The following is a 20,613-nucleotide window of genomic DNA, read 5'->3' as shown; positions in this document are numbered from 1 at the left end:
CTCCTATCTCAACTCTACCTGCCCATCTTAGTTCTATCGCTCTTCATAAAACTTGTCTTACAAAAACAAACTTTGGTTTGGAATTTTCAACTGATAACTTCAAGTTTATTTTGTGAAGTTCCTGACCCTGAATAGCCAGGTTCTGATTTCAAACACTATGCTCCCATATATTGAACTCCTGTACTAGGGGATTCCTAGCTATCTGCACTGTTGAAAAATGTAATTACCTTACTTATTAAATTACCATTCCTCACTGCTCATTAAAAGGCAGCAGCAGAAAAAGAATAATGCCTCTTTGTATTTTATTAATGTTATTAGTCATTGTTCCTCTGAACTTTACTCTGTCATCATTCCCAAGCCCCAAATACATGTGCTTCCTCTTCCCCTGCACTGCTCTCTGTTTTTTGATTAGATTACTTACAGTGTGGAGACAGACCCTTCAGCCAACAAGTCCACACTGACCCTCCGAAGAGTAATCCAGCCAGACCCATTCCTCTACACTTACCCTTTCACCCAACACTACAGGCAATTTAGCATGGCCAATTCACCTAACTTGCACATTTTTGGACAGTGGGAGGAAAGTGGAGCACCCAGAGGAAACCCACAGAGACACAGGGAGAATGTGCAAACTCCACACAGACAGTTGCCTGAGGCTGAAACAGGGCAACTGCGCTATTAAAATGAGGTTAATCCACCCATTGTCTCCATTACTGGCCATGAGATGTACCGTACCCCTGCTGGCCTACTGCTGTGCAGCCCTGGACAGACAACAATTCCGTTTAGTTGCTGTTCAATTCATCCAATTTTTTCCAAACAATATTTCACCTCTTGCTAAGTGGTGCCAGCCTTTCCTTTTCTCGGTTCATATTTCTAGCACCCGAGATACTTTGCTTTTGAATGAATTGAGCGGACTATCCTGGGTTATGTGCTTTCCTTTCCAAACTCTGACAAATCAAAACTATCAATGTTAGGTGCATTAATAAAATTACTCTTTTTCTTCCCCACTCCTTGGTACAATTTGACAACAGGCAAGAATCGTTTTGTTGGAAGAATCAAAAATAATGTGTCATGCAAAAAATGTGAGAAGCAACTCATTTGAAACAAGCGTTCATACTATCAATTTAAACTTTTGTCACATACCATACCAGGTATAGTCTGTTACAACTTAAGGAATCTTAAGACCTGAAAATAAACAGATGTTTGGTCTATCACTCTTAGTGTAGAATTCTGTCATCAAAATCATACTGCTTGACTGGGACAGATTGGGTGAAGAAGTTAATTGATCTTCTTAAAAAAAAAACACTTTACCTGTTAATGTTGCTGAATGATTTTGAGGAGGGAGCTTCATCCAATTTATTTTCAGATTATCTTTGTTATTTACATCTGCCCATTCCACTACATATCCTCGGGAGGTTCCTTGGAGATGTTTTTCAGGTGCTGTCCACTTGACTAAGAACTGGTTGTTTCCAGTGTACGTAGCTGAGATGTTTCTTGGTGCAGGAAGATCTGTCCATAAATATGTCAGTAGATTACAAGTTATTCTGTCAAACTATGCGCATAAGAAAAAGTCCTATATCCAGTATGTAGTAAATTATTTCAGCTGGTGCATGGTTAATAATATTGTTAATAACGTCAGTATATCAATAGCTCAGGAGAAGAATTCAGTGCTGATTGAACATTGGTCATAGGAGGATTACACCACCCAATTATCCCAACTTCAAAAAAGCATGACTAGAAGGCAATTGAATAAAGTTATTATTTTCCTGTAGTTTTTGTTCCCCAGTACTTCCCTCTCATCCTCCAAAATTAATACAGTAGACCTCTTTGCAACATTGTAAAATTTTACCTGAGAGATATGGCACATGGAGTTGAGAAGGTGGAGAGTTTCCCTTGGAGTTATAAGCAGACACTGTAATTGTACAGCCTGTCCTAGGGATTTCCATAATGTACCAGGTGTTTGAAGTCTGTTCCCAGATAGCTGTGTTTTCCTTTGTACTTTTCTGAAGTGTTATATTGTAACCCAGGATTCTTCCTCTGCTTTCAAGCATCTTGAGAGGCTATAATAGTAAAAGCAGCTATGTTTTCTTTAGGAATCAAGTTTTGAAAGATACTAATCACATTATTCTTTCTAAATGAATACTGTTTACATTTTTCCAAATTTCAACAACAGTCTCCCTACTAAGGGTATAAATAATCTCACACAAAATAATCAAGTTTTCAATTTTTTTTCTCCTCAAATGTAAGGACAGAACTGGAGAATTACAAGCGTTATGCCATCATTCAAAAAGAGGCCATATGGATAAACCTATCAATTACGGACTAGACTAATCATTCAGTTTAACTTCAGTGGTGGGGAATCTTCAAGAAACAAATACTTGGGAAAGAATCAACAGTCACATGGAAAAATGTGTGATGATCCTGTTCCTAATCAACATGTCAGCAATGATCACGTTAGATGGTGGAACAGACTCTGCTTCTTCACCTTATGGTATTCTGGATTTTTAAAGAGGAAGTTGTGATTATTTAACAGGAAATTTTTGAAGAGGTAAACAGGGAGGCTTAATGAGGGTAATGCTGGTGAAACGGCATGCGTGCTTTTCCAAAAGGCATTTGATACAGTATCACAAATAGACTTGAGCCAAATTATAACTCTCAAAATGCAAGGGACAGTAGCAACATGGATTCAAGTTTGCCAGAGTGATAGGAACCAGTAGGGATTTTTTTTCAGACAGGAGGAAGGTTTGAAGTGAACTTCTCCAGAGATCTGTATTCAGAACCTTGCATTTCTGGATACAGATTAGTGATTGAGATCATAGTAAGCAGGGCACAGTTTCAAAGTTTGCACCTGAAATATAACTTGGAAACATTGTAAATTGTCAGTCTGTTCATGTGCCAATCCTCAATATTTTTCAATACGCTACCTCCAACGCTATTGGCTGTTATCCTATTAAGTTAGTTAAAATGTGGCACATTACTAATAACCTTCTGAGGAATCCAAATATATTACATCCACTGCTTCCCCTTTATTTATTCTGCTTGTTATCTCCTCAGAGTTCTAGTAATTTGTCAGATTTCCCTTTCATGAAGCAATGCTGAATCTGCCTGATCATTTGATTTTCTAAATGCTCAACAATTACATCCTTTATAATAGACTAACACTTTCACAATAATAGACTATAGTTACCAATTTTTTGTCTCCTTCCCTTTTTAAATAAAGAAGTATTACACAGTTGTTTTAGAAATCCTCTGGGATTTTCCAGAAATTAAGGATTCCAGGATTACTACCAGTGCTATCTCTGTAACTACTTTCTTTAATACCTTAAGATGCAATCCATCAGGTCAGGGGTGTTACTAGTCTTTAGCCCCATGGCACTTTGTGATTATTTCTTCTATCATTGCTCCTTCATTCAGTAGTTTTGCAATGCTATTAATGTCTTATGCTATTCGAGCTATAGTGAATGCTCCCAAGCATCTGCTGCCCTTGTCCATCCAGGTATAAAAGTCATTGATTTGTAAGACACTTGAAGAAATGTTGGTGAACAAGCTGTAACTGGAGTTATATCATAGGGCCACAAAATAAAGGAGCAGAATTAGACCATCCATCAAGTCTAATCATTGCTGATGTACTCTTTTTAACCCCATTCTCCTGCCTTCTCCCTGGAACCCTTGATCCTCTTACCAATCAAGAATCTCTTGGTCTCAAATCAACTCAATTACTTGGTGTCTGAGGCAGTGGGTTCCACAGATTAACAACTCCTCTTCATCTTAGTTCTAAATGGTCAGAGGTTGTGCCCTCAGGTCCTTGTCTCTGCTACTACTGGTAACATCTTCTCCATATCCACCGTATCCAGACATCTCAGTAAAGTTTCCTTCAGCTTACCCCTCGTAAATGCCATCAAGTACAGACCCAGAGTCCTTAACCACTTCTCATATGACAAGCCCTTCATCTCCAGGATCATTCTTGTAAACCATCTCTGAACCCCCTCCAACACCAGCGCATCCTTCCTCAGATATGGGGCATAAAACAGCTCACAATATTCAAAATGCGGTCTGACCAGAGCTTTATACAGCCTCAGCAATACATCTTTGCTCTTGTATTGTAGGTCTCTTGAAATGAATTCGACTTCCTAATTACCAACTAACCCGCATGTTAACCTTCAGACTAGGTTCTCCCAAGTTCTTTTGTGCTTCAGAATTTTGAAGCCTTTCCCCGTTTAGAAAATAGTCTACATGTTTATTCTTCCAAGCAAAGTGCATAACCTCACGCTTTCCCACATGGTATTTCATCTGCTACTTTATGTACTCTCCTAGCCTATCCCAAGTCCTTCTGCAGCTTCTCATTTCCTCAACACGACCTGCTGTTCCACCTTTTTGTCACCTGCAAATTTAACAACAATGCCCTCTGTTCCTTCATGCAGAAACTTAACGTATCATGTGAATAGTTATGATCCCAACACTAACCTCTACAGAACTCACTGGTCACTGACTGCCTTTCTGGAAAATCTTTGGATTTTTGGTTCCCAGCCCTGTCCCCTTGCAGCCATGTCCCTGACAGCCACACATCATACCTGCCAATTTCAATTAGTGCTATAAACTTATTTATCTTGTTTCTTACATCTTACGCGTTTAAGTACAACACACTCAGTCTTGTAATGACTGCCACCTTTTCACATTTGTTCTCTTACCCGCTGTGTCTGAAGTTAGATTCTTGACATATTCCATACTGTCCAATTTAAGTTCAGCTGAGCCTTCCCTTGCTTTAACTTTTTCCATACTTTTCCATGCAACTGAACATATCCCTCCACTATTAAGTTTAAAGCCCTATCCACAGCTTCAGTTGTTATTTTCAAGGACTCTGATCCCTGTATGTTTCACATGGAACCCATCCCATTGGAACAGCTCTTCCCAGAGATGGAAACTCCAAGTTCTGACTTAGTTTGGTTCTTCAAAAGGCAGTGCTGTACAACGAGGTAAAGATTCTGCCTGAAAGACTCTCCATGTGTATAGATACAATCTTATTATAACTGATAAGTACAGTTTGGAAAACAAACTGCTTCTCACTTCAGGAATAAAAATCAATGGAAGAAACAGTCAGAAAAAACTCAAAACAGTATATGTGAAATGATAGAAACCATAGAAAAGAAAGTCAACAGGAGCGGATGAGCCTCAAGTTCAGCCTACCTAAAACATAGAACATTACAGCTCCATACAGGCCCTTCAGCCATCAACTACTGTTGCAGGCAAGGTATTCCACGCCCTTACTGCTCTGAGTAAAGATAGTATTCCACTGCCATCTGTGGAAAAGATGGATAAGTAAAGCTGAATCTTATAGTTGATGGGAAAAATCAATGTGTCTATGTGGGTTCTGCCAGGTGCTCCAGTTTCCTCCCACAGTTCAAAGATTAGGCCATACCAAATTGCCTCATTGTGTCTCAGAACATGCAGGTTAGCTGGATTAGCCATGTTAAATGTGGGGTTATGGGGATAGAGCAGTGTTCTCTTTGGAAGGTCTCTGCAGACTCTGTGGGCCAAATGGCCTCTTTCAGCAGTGTACGGATTCTATGATTATATGGACACAGACTCCATGCTTATCAAAAGGTGGTCTTGGCATTGTCACTTCCCACTGAAAGTAGAATTAGCTGCAAAGTATTGAATTAGAGGCTCAAAGATTTGGACATTTGAAGGTTTGGACAATTTAAAATTTATAGACAACACTTATAAAATTTTTAAAATTCATATGAGTTGAGCCAGACTTTGATAACCATGATTATACATATACTTCTACAGAACATGGAATGTAATATTGAAAAAAGTTATTAGTTAGGATAATGATATTTCACATCATATCTAAAACATCTGTTGATCACACACCAGTCATTCCTGGGGTTCATTTATAATAAAAGTATACGTTTGAACACATTGTGTGCTAAGTTTAGCATACCTGTGAAAGATTACAGAAATTCTCCTTGGAGATTCCTAACCCAAATGTTTGCCTTTCAATGCTGGACTACACCAAGGTTCAAACTTAGAAAGACTGTTATTAACTAGAATTAGATTTTCAGAAAGAAACAAAAAACACACTTGACGTACATGTTAAAAACTTTTTTTTAAAAGTCCTAGGAAAACATCCAAGGTGGAGTCAAACTAGTTATGTTTGGTCAATTGAGCTGAATGAGGTCCAATGCTAGTTATGGCCTACAGGAATAGAGAACCATATTAAATCATGGTTAAAAGGAGGCTCTCAGAGCATATTAAACATTAAAGAAACTAAAATTTGGAGAAATGTAGACTTAAGTTTTCAGTCTTGGGTGATCCAGAAGATACAAAGCTCTTCCTTCTTAAGCAACTTTTCATACATATCCCAGTATGACAGGGTGTGTCATGTTCTTGGTGGGAATTAATAATGACAATAAAAGATGGTTAAAAAAACACCTTTACTGTTGAAATGCTGGCACGAGTGGTAGCAATAGATTATGCAGATGCATCTATTTAATATTCCAAAGGAAATCTTATACAAGGGCCAAATAGAGATACCCTTTCCTGAGAATGTTATGCTTTTGGTTGCTTTGACTATTTAACTTTCTCCCCTTATCTACTATATCAGCCTCAGACTTCTCTTTGGATACCCCTCTTAAACCCTCCTAAGTAGCACTAGCAAATCACCCCACCAGGATATTTCCAATTCAGGTGCAACCTGTCTCTCTTATATAGGTCATTTCTACTCCAGAAGAGATCCCATTAGATTAGATTAGATGCTCTAAACAGATCCTTTGGACCAAACAGTCCACACTGACTCTCCAAAGAGTAACCCACCCAGACCCATCTCCCTCTGATGAATGTACCAGAATACAATGGGCAATTTAACATGGCCAATTCACCTGACCTGCACATGTTTGGATTTTTGGAGGAAACCCACACAGACATGGGGAGAATGTGCAAACTCCACACAGACAGTCGTCCGACGCTGGAATCTAACCTGGGACCCTGGTGCTGTGAGGCAGCAGTACTATCCACTGTGCCATCATGCCACCCTTAAATGGCTGTCTGAGAATACCATGTGCATTAGGCTTGGGGTGGAGACAATGTTGCAAACAGCAGTCCTCTGCTGGTGCAAGCAAAAACTACACATTCATGTTTGAGAGCTGCCATAAACTGGACTTACACTGAAAGTTACAGAACGCATTGAAATTCAAACACCTGATCTTTAATGTGCAAGAGTATGGGGAAAAAGGTAAGTGAATAGCACTAATCAATGCTCATTGGAAATCCACTTCGGACACAATGGGCTGAATGGTCTCCTCCTGTGCAGTCACAACTCTGTGATAATAAATAATCTATTATGGATTGAGCAATAAATATTTGGCCAGTGCATTGAAGATATTTTTATTTATAAAACAGCTGTTATAACCTCAAGATGTCTTACAGTATATTACAGCAAATTAAGCACTTTTGAAGTGGTTACAGATGTAATGTAACACTTACAGATTAACGTAATGGCAAGTAGCTGCCCCATGCTAACCAGATCATACAAAACACTGAACTATTGAACTGTTTACAGTGCTTTATACAGTAGAAATGGCACAACTGCACACCCCAAAGCCTGGTACTGCAACTACTGTTAAAGTTACATCACACAGCAAATCCTGTTCATATCAACATCAGTGCATAATGCATACTTACTAAAGCTCATATTGATGTGTTGAGCATTTTGATCACATGAAGATGTTGCTATTTTTAAAAGGCACCCAATATTAATATCTCCAGGATATAATCGAAGGCAGATGAGTTGAATTGGAGAAGGTTCAAGGAATTGATTCATTTTGTGGTGGCATCATTGGTTACGAGAGCATGGAGGGAATATAGTGGATTGGTTAAAAAAAACCCTGACTACAACTATTTGTCACTAGTCCATGCGATCAGTAACCAAATTACAATATGGACACATGGCTTGGTATTCATTAGACAACTATTCCTGTGAAAGTAAATCACAAGAGTGAATCTCCTCTCAACATTACTCTTCACATGTATTTACTTGATAAGTATAAATAGGCATTAAGTTATTTTATAAATGACTCCAAATAAACTGAAATATCTTACTTTCCAGAAAAGTGTGACTTGTAGATGATTGGAATCAAACAGATCTGTTGTGTACCAGACATCTAGTTGCCCTGTGGGAACTATGAAATGAAAAACAAAACCTATTGAAACATGATCTAAAGTAAAAGGTTAATATATATTCATTATAAATGGTCATTATGTAGGCTTCATCAACACACCACCCTCAAACACAGTAATCCTACACTATCAATTTTGATATTGATAAAATAGAAGGATCAATCAATAGCAGGCATATTTGTGTCCAATATGTCAACAACATAGCAATCTTTCTCTTCGATATGGAAGCAAGGTAAGGCCGTGACAGGAACTTCCCTTCCCTTCAAAATATTGACAAGATGGGGTGCAACAAGCAAGGGTGATGCATTCTTGCTGTGACACCTCAATTTGTGATTAGTAGAACTACTGCTATACTCTGCAGACAATCTCATTCGGAATTTGTTCTGACATGCAGATGAATTTCAAATTTTAGGCGTCAGCATGTGTGCGAGCTGCTGCAGTTATTGGATATACATCAGAGTTGACAGGAATTGAATTACACCCACAATATTCCATTGTATTTGCTGACCTCAGTGTGACTGTACTACTGCATTACAAAGTCAGGATTTAATAATGAAAGAAGTATTTTAAATGTATTTCACACCTTTGGTCAAATCATTAATTACTGCATCATAAAGAAACAAACAAGTTCAGCATTCTGTCTTGTAACTGATCAGGAGTTGTCTGAGTCAAAACAGGGTGTGAAAAGTACAGTACAAATAACCTGCAAAAAGGCATTCAGCTAGTACAAGTCCCTGAAAACTATCCTCTAGGGTTTTGTTCCTTCATCTAGAAAACCGTAACATTTTCTAAACCTTAAAAGTTTACAGGAGTTTTTTTGATGCCTCATCTGGTTCTTCATGCATGAGCCAATCTATTGAATATTGGCAGAATGGATTTACTGGGGCATCCATTTGCCTATTTACCCTATCCATGCCCCTCATAATTTTGTAAACCTCTAAGGTCATCCCTCAGCCTTCGACGCTCCACGGAAAACTGCCCCAGCCTGTTCAGCCTCTCCCTATAGCTCTAATCCTCCAACCCTGGCAACATCTTTGTAAATCTTTTCTGAACCTGTTCAAGTTTCACAACATCTTTCCAATAGGAAGGAGACCAGAATTTCATACAATATTCCAACAGTGGCCTAACCAATGTCCTGTACAGCTGCAACATGACCTCCCAACTCCTGTACTCAATACTCCGACCAATAAAAGAAAGCATACCAAATGCCTTCTTAATCAACAAGATAGATTGATGCTCACACAATAAAGGAATTATTCTATTTATTTTACATCAACTCTAACCGCACAGCAATGGTGGAGAACTCTACCTGCCTCTGGTGTCTTGCTTATAAAGGAAGGACTCCACTCACTCCATTGTCCTTGGAACTGATCAAACTTTGAGCGAACTTGGAACTCATATTCTGTGTAATGCTCCAAATCAAACACATCACAGTGTGTAAAATTGATTAACAATTTCTGAAATCAAAACAGAAGGGAGTATGATTTGGCAATTAAAACTGGAACCTGGACGAAGGGTTGTTGAGTCTCAAATAGACCTGCACATTTTGGTTTAAGTATAACATTCTTTGGTAAATTCTTTGCAATGCTTAGCAGTTGCTTTCACCTGGTGGAATGAATGGCAGCAATGCAAGAGAGGACATAGTGGATTCTGTAGACAATGGCATGCTAGTGGTGGAATTAGGACTGGTCCAGGAGTGGCCATAATTACCAATCATGAGAAGGTCACCTATATTACTATGACCTGAATTGGCTTTTCAGCCGACAGAAAAGTATCCTCTTCGTGGGATTGGTCAGCCAATATAGGGAAAACACATCAAGCCTCAACTTCTGCTTCTAGCCTTTGTTGAAGGATGAATGGTGGGTAGTGCGACTCAATGGTAAAGCCTATACAGTGTGGCTATGTTCAGTTATTTCTATGATAATCCCAGTGCATCCTATTTGAAGGAAGGGAGTTGTGGAAATAGCATTCCACAAAGAGAAAGGCAAATTAAAACAAAAAAAAGTATTATTGGCAGAAGAGCAATGTTAAAAACTGTTTTAGCAACAAAGACTACAGAAATCCTCAAAATGCATAACTTGCCAGGCAATCTAGAATGCCCTTTTTATGTGGGAATAATGGAAAGAAGGGCAATATATAACTAGCTATCTCGTTGAATTAAAAGGTAATGGAGAAGAGAGGTACAATGAAGTGGTGAGAATCTGGTACAGCTCATCTATAAGGCGCACGTGCTCAAATAATTCTGGAAATTCAAAATGTATACTTTGTGGGAAATTGAAACTTTTCTAAGTTATCAACTAGAAATATCACAAGTAAAATAACCACAAGTAAGTTTTAAAAAGTTACCTTTGCCCATTGACTGTTGGTACTTTGATATCGGATTTCAAACAACTTTGTGTTTTGGTGGTCTTGCCAATATATTGTACTAATTAGCGGTGAGCTGCTGCTAAATTCTACCTTTCTGATACAGGGAGGACTGGGTGTCACTAAAAGAAAAAAAATTCTGTAGTTACTTTGCTGATGTTAATGTATTTGTTTTATAGATAAGATCAGGTATGATTAACTGTAGAAATAAGAATATTCAGATGAACAGCATCATGTAAAAACCCAAACCATATTCTGTGGGATGTTGGAATACAAATGCACTGGTAATAGTTAATTGATTTTCAGAAAGCTAACAACCATCTTTATAGGAATACGTCTGTCACATTGGAGGCATATTGATGCTGGATTCGTAACCCAGAGACGAACATAATGTTCTGGAGGCCCAGGCTCAAATCACACCATAGTAGATGGTTAATAAAAACAAAGATCTAGAATTAAAGTCTAGTGATAATCATGAAAAAATGCTGTCATAATAATCCAACTTGTCCACTAATGTCACTTGGGGAAGGAAATCAGCCATCCTCACCTGGTCGGTTCTGCGTGACTATAGATCCACAGCTATGTGGCTGACTCTTAAGTGCTCTCTGTAATGGCCTAGTAAGGCACCCAGTTCATGGATAACAAATGCAGTCCCCACATCTCAAACAATTAAAAAAAAATTAAAAATCACTGCCAGAAGGTGCAAGCTTTGTACTACATTTCAGAGAAGATTTGGAATTCTGGGTTGCCATTTATCTGTGGGTTGAGAAACCACAAAATCATCATCTTTAAGAGAAACAGCAGGAAGAAATGTTGTACTTGAGAGTCCACAGTATAAACTAAGGATTAACATATTCAGTCTTACCTTAAATAGTAGACGCAAACCACAAAAAGTGACTATTTCCTGCATAAAATTCTGCGGTTATTTGAAAGTCATGTAATCACAAAGATCAATAATAATGGAAGTTAAAATCAGGAATTTTAGCCTAATCATCCAGTAAGACCCAGCACAGTCCATCATAGAATGGTCCTTGTGCACATTGGTATTGTCTCTAATGTCCCAAGAGGCCCAGGTTCAAGACCCACTTGCTCTAGAAATGTGTAACATCACTTGACAGATTAATAAAAAAAATCTATGGACCACCACAGCATCCAGCGACTTCTCAGACTATTTCATTTACTGATCCACCTGGAAACCTCATGTAATTGTTAATTATTCTTTATGCTAAAAAGTTGTCAACACAGATTCAAATCATTGAGAGAAAAACTGAGATACCTTTCTTTATGGATATTATTTTTAGATATCCTGTTGCTACTCTATGTCTGCAATCTGGTTGAGGTGGAAGTGAGGGACAGCAGCAGTTTGTGTACAGGTAGGATGGGGAGAGCAAGTAGTGTGGTGACTGGAATGACAGGGTGAGCATAGCAGGTGAGGAAACTCACTTGGCAGACACCACAAGAATGGAAGCTTCGTCAGCTTTAGCCTTCACCTCCAAGTATTGGATCATAGCACAATTGGCACCAGAACGAATTTCCTCAGAACTTCCAGTAGTGTTATCTTTTGAAATTGGTTGCTGCTTTCAGTCATTTAAGAATAACAGAGGGGCCCTACATACATGTGCTCTTTTAAGCCAGCGACAGATGGTGTTTGCTACACATGTGGAGCCATCTACTCGCCAAAAGGCAAAATGTAATGAAATATTAGCTTCAGGCCTGTATTTACATAACCAATATTGGCAGAATGCTAGGGTTTAAGGAAGAAAGACATGCATCCTTTTTTTGCACCAGATTGATCTTTGGGACAGTGCACATTTAATATAGATTTTTAAAAAACTTACACACACCTATCTCATCCAAGGTGAAGTTTATGACTGCTGAAGTTTGATTCCCCAGTTGGTTTGAAGCAGTTACCCAAGCTGAATAAACAGAGGATGGGTTGAAAACATGTCCAGATTCACTTGCAAAGCGCAGCTTTTGGTCCAGTAGAGTCTTCCTCTGCTTTGTGCAATTTCCAGTTGACAACGCGGCAGAGGTTTTTGATGCAAAAAAACTGTGTGACTCATTTCGGAACCTGAAAAATGTATTACATGATTTTTAAAACCCACCTTTGCACTTGAAATGAAAAGTGCAATGTTTTATTCTGTGCACCAAGAGAACAGCAATAGCAATAACCAAAGGTGCAATGTTAAGTTCGAAATACTCTACAAAACACACACTACATCTAAATTATTTAACATTCATGATTGGTATCTGTGAGCTAATATTATTAGGCAGGTGAAGATTTTTTTTGCCAGATATCCTAAATTCTGTACAATAGCATCATACAAATGATCCATATTTATGTAACACACACTTGTTCTTAGCTGTAGAGACATGTCTACTCTTGACCAGGCAAATATATTTGTATGGCGAAAGTGAATATTGCAGATGCTGGAGATCAGAGTCAAGATTAGAGTGGTGCTGGAAAAGCACAGCAGGTCAGGCAGCATCCGAGGAGCAGGAAAATCAACGTTTCAGGCAAAAGTCCTTCATCAGGAAATATATTTGTATGTTGGACATTATAAGAGTGAAGTCAATGTGATAAAGATATTGGTGTCTCAAGTGACTGATGGGTGCATTACCATATACATTTTTCCTAGTGTAAAGAGATCAACTATTTAAAACCAGAAAGAAGAGGAGTGGATAGGTTTACAGGAGTTTGTTCAGAGAATTTGTCAAAGCAAAATGTTTTACCAATTGGCATGGTTAAGATAGAGCCATTGAAGGGGAAAAGATCTGCATATGTATTTGAAATAAATCAACACATGGAGTTACGAAAAGAAAGAAAAAGCGATGAACGGGGTATTATTGAAGTTGCTTTTGCAAAGTAGCTGCTTCCTTTTGTGCTATTCTACAGGAAGTGCTAGTTCCTGTATGAAGGGGATAAAGAGGTTGTTGAAGAATGGAAGACAAGGAGTTAATGATAGTCATAGATGCCCATGCAGGGGTTCAATCATAAAGTAATCAAGGTTTGGAAATCAGAAAGCATTTATGAAATACATGAAGGAATTTTCAGAATAGTATGTGTTTTTTGAAGGTACAAATTTCAAGGCAGAGTGGCCTTACATTCTGATGCATTTCCAACATTCAGTTCATGTTTAAAGGCAACATCAATTTTCAAACTGGAAAACTATCTCACCGCAATATATGATTTGTTCTGATATGCGTGATGCGTCCTATAAACCAGCTGCAAGATACATCACCTTCTCTTCCATTTTGAATGCATTTCAAATTTTGGGGCTGATCTGGAGGGTCTGAAACAGCAAAATTTGGAATTTTTGATATAGAATTATTTCCTAGACATTCTTAACATTTGTTACCATAAAGCATATAGTGCAACGAATGAGTGAATGGTACCAGATATATTTTGCCCCAGCAATGTTACATGAACTGCAAATGTAACAATTAATCTTAAACAAAGACAGAAAATGCTACAAAAATACATCATATCAATTAGCATTTGTAAATAAAAAGGACAGTTTAAGGACAAGCCAAACAGAGAACAGCCAGGGAATTCCTAGAGGCATGGCACTCATCCACAGATTCAATCAATAAGCACATCGACCTGGACCCAATATTCCAGCCACTGCAGTGGACAGCTGGAACAGACAACCGGAAGCTGCAGGTTCAAACCACTATAAAATGCCGGAGGAAACATCACAGAAGCACTTCACAGGAGGCTCCCAAGCACTGAGGATGCCACTTAGACAGGGGACGAAACGTCTGCAACACAAATTCCCAGCTCGGCGAACAGAACCGCAACAATGAGCACCCGAGCTACAAATCTTCTCACAAACTTTGAAGGACAGTTGAAGGCTTTGGTGCAAGATTCTTCCTTACCTCAAATCTCTAAAGTAACTAAATCTCTTAAGTAAGATGGTACATTCTATACTATTTGTTGAGGAAGTATTGTGGTGAGAGAAAATATAAGAACTTCCAACTTTTCTCCAAGTTGTGAATGGAGTCCTGTGCAACCATCTTAATCACCATTATGACAAAGAGTCTTGGTTTAATGTCTTTGAACTTCCAACAATGCAGCAATCCATCAGAATCTGATAATAGGAGGTTAATTTGACAAATGCCTTGTTCCAAGGAGTCAATGGAGAACCAATCCCACATTAAGTGCTGCCACCCCATTGCACAAGTGAGAGAGGCAATCTGTGTAACATGTGCCTCTATTGGCTGTTGGTTGGTGAGGGACGAGTAAGTTGCATACTACCACATATTTACAAGCTTGCAACAGTTTAAAAATGGGTGCACTTTTGAATGACGTAACTGTAGAGCATGCAGTAGATAGCAGAATTTCAGTAGAATTGAGATTCTCAGAAAGAGTTATGAAGAGGAACGATGCTCATTTCTACGAAAATTTGGGGATGCCAGCATTAGTTGGTAATGGGGCTCAAGTACATGCAAACAGCATTAGTTTTAGAATTTGACTGCATTTCAGAAAGAACCTTAGTGAACTTATCAGGAATGCCAAAATTTTCATTAAATTATTTTATTACTTTTTGCAAAACCCTGTAAGATTCCACCTTTTCTTCAGAACCAGTAATCCTTCATTCACCACCTCCCATGGCTGTTCATAAGACCAAGGTAAACTTAACTGCATCTTCTTTCTGTTTGTATTCAAAATCTTCAAAAATCTTCACAACTAACTTCATTGAATTTTTTTGAAGAAGCAACGAACCTTATAGACACTTATAAAAACATGAGGGGCATAGACAGAGTAAACTAAATTAGTTTATTTTGCCCAGGGTAGGGGAGTCCAAAACTAGACTGCATAAGTTTAAGGTGAGAGGGGAAACATTTAAAAGGGACTTAAGGGACAATGCTTTCATGCAGAGGGTGGTGCATGTATGGAATGAGCTGCCACAATTACAACATTTAAAGGCATCTGGATGGGAATATGAATAGGAAGAGTTTCGAGGGATGTGGGCCAAATACCTGCAAATGGGACGAGATTGATTTAGTCAGCATGGATAAGTTGGACCGAAGGATCTGTTTCAATGCAGTACAGCTCTATGACTATATTTTTCCCTCTTGCTCAAACTTGCTTTGGTTTTTGTCATCATGCACACTACAATAAAGTTGGCTAACACATGAGAGTTGAAGCTCTTGCTTGGGATGGATATTTAACCATATCTAATTTTCTTGCAGGAATGGCATAGGAGTGAAGGGATCAGGATCTGCTAGAGAAACTTCAAAATTTACTGCCTGTGACATAATCTGAAGATGCAATTCATTCAATGATGATCAATGGTGGTTCTATGCATTTGCCACCATAACATAGCACAAGGAAAACCATGATCAAACAGGATACTATGGGCTATACTGAAGGGAACCACAAGAGTGCTCTTGAAATCTGAACCATTGTTCAAGGATTCCAAAGATCTACTCAATGAAGTTTCTAGAGGACTTTCGGATCAACTGTAGCAGACTTCAATTGCTGTTATTGCCACCCTTTCATTTAGCCTCAAATCAGACAGGAAATATAATAATTGACTGACTTGAATCAGACAAGATAATTCTACATCTCTTTACACCCTACAAAAGTGAAAATTTTATTCAATTTGAATTCATTGGTTCTGCCAGAAAAGTTACGTAGGATTTTAGGAAGAGATGCTTTTCTTGCACTATTATAGTTATTTTTTTTTCGTGTTATGAGCATATAATACGTCTCTCATCCAATATTCTCAAAGTTGAAGGATGTGACAGGGTTTGAAGCAGCTGCCTGTGACTGATGGGTGGAAATAGCAAGTTGGGATAGTCAGGCAGTGAGGCTACAAAATGGTAGTGACACCTTAACGGAAATTGTTTTAAGGTTCCTGCCTGGTTCACATGTTCTCTGGAATTAACATAATTTACGCCCCATTTCCTTTAAACCCAGGTGAGTAATTAAAAAAGATTGAATTACATAGAACATAGAACATAGAAAAATACAGCGCAGTACAGGCCCTTCGGCCCTCGATGTTGCGCCGACCAAAGCCTACCTAACCTACACTAGCCCAATAACCTCCATATGCTTATCCAATGCCCGCTTAAAATGACCATAAAGAGGGAGAGTCCACCACTGCTACTGGCAGGGCATTCCATGAACTCACAACGCGCTGAGTAAAGAATCTACCCCTAACATCTGTCCTATACCTACCACCCCTTAATTTAAAGCTGTGTCCCCTAGTAACAGCTGACTCCATTAGTGGAAAAAGGTTCTCACTGTCAACCCTATCTAAACCCCTAATCATCTTGTACACCTCTATCAAATCTCCCATAAACCTTCTTTTCTCCAATGAGAACAGCCCCAAGTGCCTCAGCCTTTCCTCATACGATCTTCCTACCATGCGAGGCAACATCCTGGTAAACCTCCTCTGCACTCGTTCCAATGCCTCCACGTCCTTCCTATAGTATGGCGACCAAAACTGCACACAATACTCCAGATGAGGCCGCACCAGAGTCTTATACAACTGCAACATGACCTCAGGACTCCGGAACTCAATTCCTCTACCAATAAAGCCCAGTACACCATATGCCTTCTTCACAGCACTATTTATCTGGGTGGCAACTTTCAGAGATCTGTGTACATGGACACCAAGATCCCTCTGCTCATCCACACTACCAAGTAGCCTACCATTAGCCCAGTAATCCATCTTCTTGTTATTCCTACCAAAGTGAATGACTTCACACTTAGCCAAATTATAAAATTTGTGGGAGATAGTATTTCATTTCCATCTGGTATCATTCCATTTTTCAAGGCAAATGGCGAGTTATAGAAAACAAAAATAATCCCTCAATTTCATAATCCATTATAACAATTAGCAAATGGTCCTTGGACTTTGAATCAAGGAGCAGAGGAAGGTGAGGTGAAGTGAGATACAGACAAATAAAAGGAGAGTAAAGCAGAAACTCCACTCAGCTTCAATACTGTGCCCTGTGATTTCCATGAGTACCATTCTGCAGTAAGGTCTATATTGGAGAATTGAACTCTTCAGCCACTCAGAGTATTGAAGCATGACTAAGTGACTGAACTGTTTTGCCATTCACACCATCTCCTTTTAAGATGTTTAGCTGTCATACATATAACAAACCAAAACTTGTTAGCATACAGTATATTCATTTCATACAATAAAATTAAAAATACCACTTACAGCCAGCTTTAATATCAATTCCACAAATCAAGTATTCCATGTTGCAGTGTAGCTTACAAGCAAAACTGGACTCATCATTTGTAAACTTTGGAATGTGTGCAATGACTGCATTGGTGGGGATCTGTACTGTATGTAGCAGCATGGCGTTGTCTTGTATAATACGTAGCTGTTGAGCTGTACATTCATTGTAGAATGATCCCTTTAATATACACGATATGTTAATGCTTGATCCAAATCTTATTACGGATGCAGGGCTGACTTGCATTTCTCCATTAGTACAGGATTCTGGAAGAAGGTGATAACATTTTCAAAATCATTTTAGAAGCTAGAAAAGCTTCAGCATTAAGACAGAGTACTTGGTTGCTAATGATAATCTGCTCATTTGAATTGTGTACACTGTATTAGTCTGCTAATATTTCTAACTGCAACTTTAATTTTTATGTCCTTACAATGTAGATCTTCTTTCTACATTAGTAGAGTTCAAAAACATCTCAGTGCGTTTTGGAATGTTCTCACATTGTGAACAATGCTACCTCAAAAGCTGTGCATGTATGCAGCTGCTGAGAGGGTCCATGCATGCCAATCAGCATGCTGATGCCATTTTTAGCTTAGCCTTCCAGATCTAGACCTTGGATGTCCATACAGAACAGAAATAATTATTGGGACAGATGCACTATGAATTATTATTATTTTCATTTCTTCCTCCTGTGTGAGGGAGGCCAATGTGTATTCAAATATTCATTCAGCAATGCAGAACGTGAGTATTACTGAAAAGCCAATAGTTTTATATTCATCAGGACCACACACACACACACACCTCTGAAAATGTGGTTAAATTATCTCTTATAGGTTATCTCTTTATGGTCAAAGCATTGTCCTGAAAAATAAACCTGAACATAACTGCTTTGTTGCTTTGAAATCAATGCAGCAAAAGTACATGTCCTTTCTGTGTGTGAAGAACAGGGCCCTGTGTATTAATATGTACCTTCCATTATGCACAAATATATCATACTGCAAACACAAGTGATAAGTCTAAATTGGTAATCTTTAGCAATGACAATAAATTTGAAATTTAAAATTGCCATTTGAACTTATAGATGTATTAACTATCCATTATATCTTAAAATTTCTCACTAAAAATATTGTTTTATAGCATTGCTAGATAACAAATTAAATTTAATAGTCTCTGCAAGACTTAGGGCTAAAATGAACCATGGTGTTACCAGCACATACAGATCAGGAAGCTTTTATGTAAGTGCTGAACTGGTTGAAGGGAGAAGCTATGTGAGACCACATGAAATCAGCCAAAGAATCTTTCTGAAAGGTAGTCAGTCGGTCAGTCAGTCAGTCATCGGTAACTGCTGTATCGAAGTGGAATATGAATTGGTGCCGCAGTGATGGGTCCTGAGATTAAGTATTGAATGGCTAGTCATTGTCAAGGCCAATAGCCAACGTCAAAAACCAAAACCAAAATGGAGAAACTCAGCAGCGCTGGTAGCTACTATAGAGAAACAAAGTTAATGTTTTGAGTTCAGTAACCATTCATCAGAATACTGGATCTGAAACTTTTACTGTTTTTCTCTACAGATGCTGCCAGATTGGCTGAGCTTCTCCAGCACCTTCTGTTTCTCTTTCAGATCTCCAATGTCTGTAGTCTTTTGCTTTTATCCAACCTGACATAGTCAAATATGGTTTAGCACTTAAAGACAGCAAATAAAAACAAAAACTTAAATCCTTGAGCATTACTCTAAACTCAAACATGATTTAAACCACAGTAAAAACAATATATATGTGTATTAATTATAATTGTTTAATGCAACTTACCAGCTGCCTTGTTCTTGCACAATAAGATGGCAACTAGTTTGATTAATAAACATACTCCAACAAGCTCCATCAAACAAAAGAAGGAAAGCTTGGGAACCAGAAACCCCAGATTGTAGCTGTTCCTGTAAAGTGATTATTCAATAGTCTTACTTCCAGATTTCAGGTCTGCTGTACATTTGCCAGCTGCACACATTTCTACCTTGTTGTTAAATTCTTTCCTTTTGTTCCACCAACAGTCAATCTCAGTTCCTCGTGCCCAAGTATAAGTTGATCTTCAGCTGCCTCAGAGAAGATACAAGGATGGAAAGAGAAATAGCAGACTTGTATTGTGTTTTCCAATTGATGGGCAAAGGAACGTTGCCATTCTTCCCTGTTCCTGGGTCCAAAATTTCTGGAACAGTCTTCCTAACAGCACTGAAACCAAAATATTGATCTAATTAGGAAGCTGGTTGTGTGGTAGAAGATAGCAATTAAGTATAATATGCAAGGACACGATTCAGAAGAAAGTAGTTAATGATATTGCATGGGCATCTGAACGTACACCTCAACTACTTATCATAAATAATTACTTAGTATTTAATTATAAATAGTTAATTAATATGGGTGGCATAGCAAGCATAAAGGGACAGTAATTTTGATTTAGGGATTTGTAAAATTATGCAGATGGATTTCTGCAAATAGTTAAGTGTGCTGACATTCACTCTGGACCAATAAAGGATACAAAATACATTTTAAAAGAATATACATCTACGAACAATAGAAAACCAAAGAAATTGATGAGTCTATTTATGCACTCAAAAGTTGTCGCCACATAAATATATATGCAGAAGATTAGCAAATGTTGTCCATTACAACTAGGGGGTTAGAACATAGGAGGAAATGGGGGGGACATTGACCTTTAAAACAAGATCAGGTCATTTAGAAAACTTCAAGAAGTATTTTATTGGCTGTAAAGCATCAGAGAGACAACCACATTGCTGTGGGTCTGGAATCACATGTAGGCCACATCAGATAAAGTTGGCAGTTTCCTTCTCTAACAAAGACATTAGTGAGCCAGATGGGTTTTCCC

At 38.4% G+C, this 20,613-nt stretch overlaps 1 protein-coding gene across 3 annotated transcripts in view; it reads right to left on the bottom strand.

The window, feature by feature from the left end:
- The window catches only part of il12rb2 (interleukin 12 receptor, beta 2a), a 38,338-nt gene that overhangs the window by 8,663 nt on the left and 9,062 nt on the right, over positions 1 to 20,613 (bottom strand). For all 3 annotated transcript variants that reach the window (XM_060829776.1, XM_060829778.1, XM_060829777.1), the window contains exons 2-10: positions 19,545 to 19,958; positions 17,721 to 18,005; positions 13,718 to 13,832; positions 12,384 to 12,610; positions 10,522 to 10,661; positions 9,485 to 9,632; positions 8,098 to 8,177; positions 1,847 to 2,057; positions 1,309 to 1,506 (exon numbers count right to left, since the gene is read on the bottom strand). In XM_060829776.1, the coding sequence (XP_060685759.1) occupies positions 1,309 to 1,506; positions 1,847 to 2,057; positions 8,098 to 8,177; positions 9,485 to 9,632; positions 10,522 to 10,661; positions 12,384 to 12,610; positions 13,718 to 13,832; positions 17,721 to 18,005; positions 19,545 to 19,614 (1,474 nt within the window). In that variant the 5' untranslated portion in view covers positions 19,615 to 19,958. The remainder of the gene's footprint in view (positions 1 to 1,308; positions 1,507 to 1,846; positions 2,058 to 8,097; positions 8,178 to 9,484; positions 9,633 to 10,521; positions 10,662 to 12,383; positions 12,611 to 13,717; positions 13,833 to 17,720; positions 18,006 to 19,544; positions 19,959 to 20,613) is intronic.

This window comes from Hemiscyllium ocellatum, chromosome 9, assembly GCF_020745735.1.
Source record: "Hemiscyllium ocellatum isolate sHemOce1 chromosome 9, sHemOce1.pat.X.cur, whole genome shotgun sequence".
In the NCBI taxonomy this organism is placed as follows: Eukaryota; Metazoa; Chordata; class Chondrichthyes; order Orectolobiformes; family Hemiscylliidae; genus Hemiscyllium; species Hemiscyllium ocellatum.
Note: the sequence above shows the minus strand (reverse complement) of the source record. Positions and strands in the feature narration are given on the sequence as shown.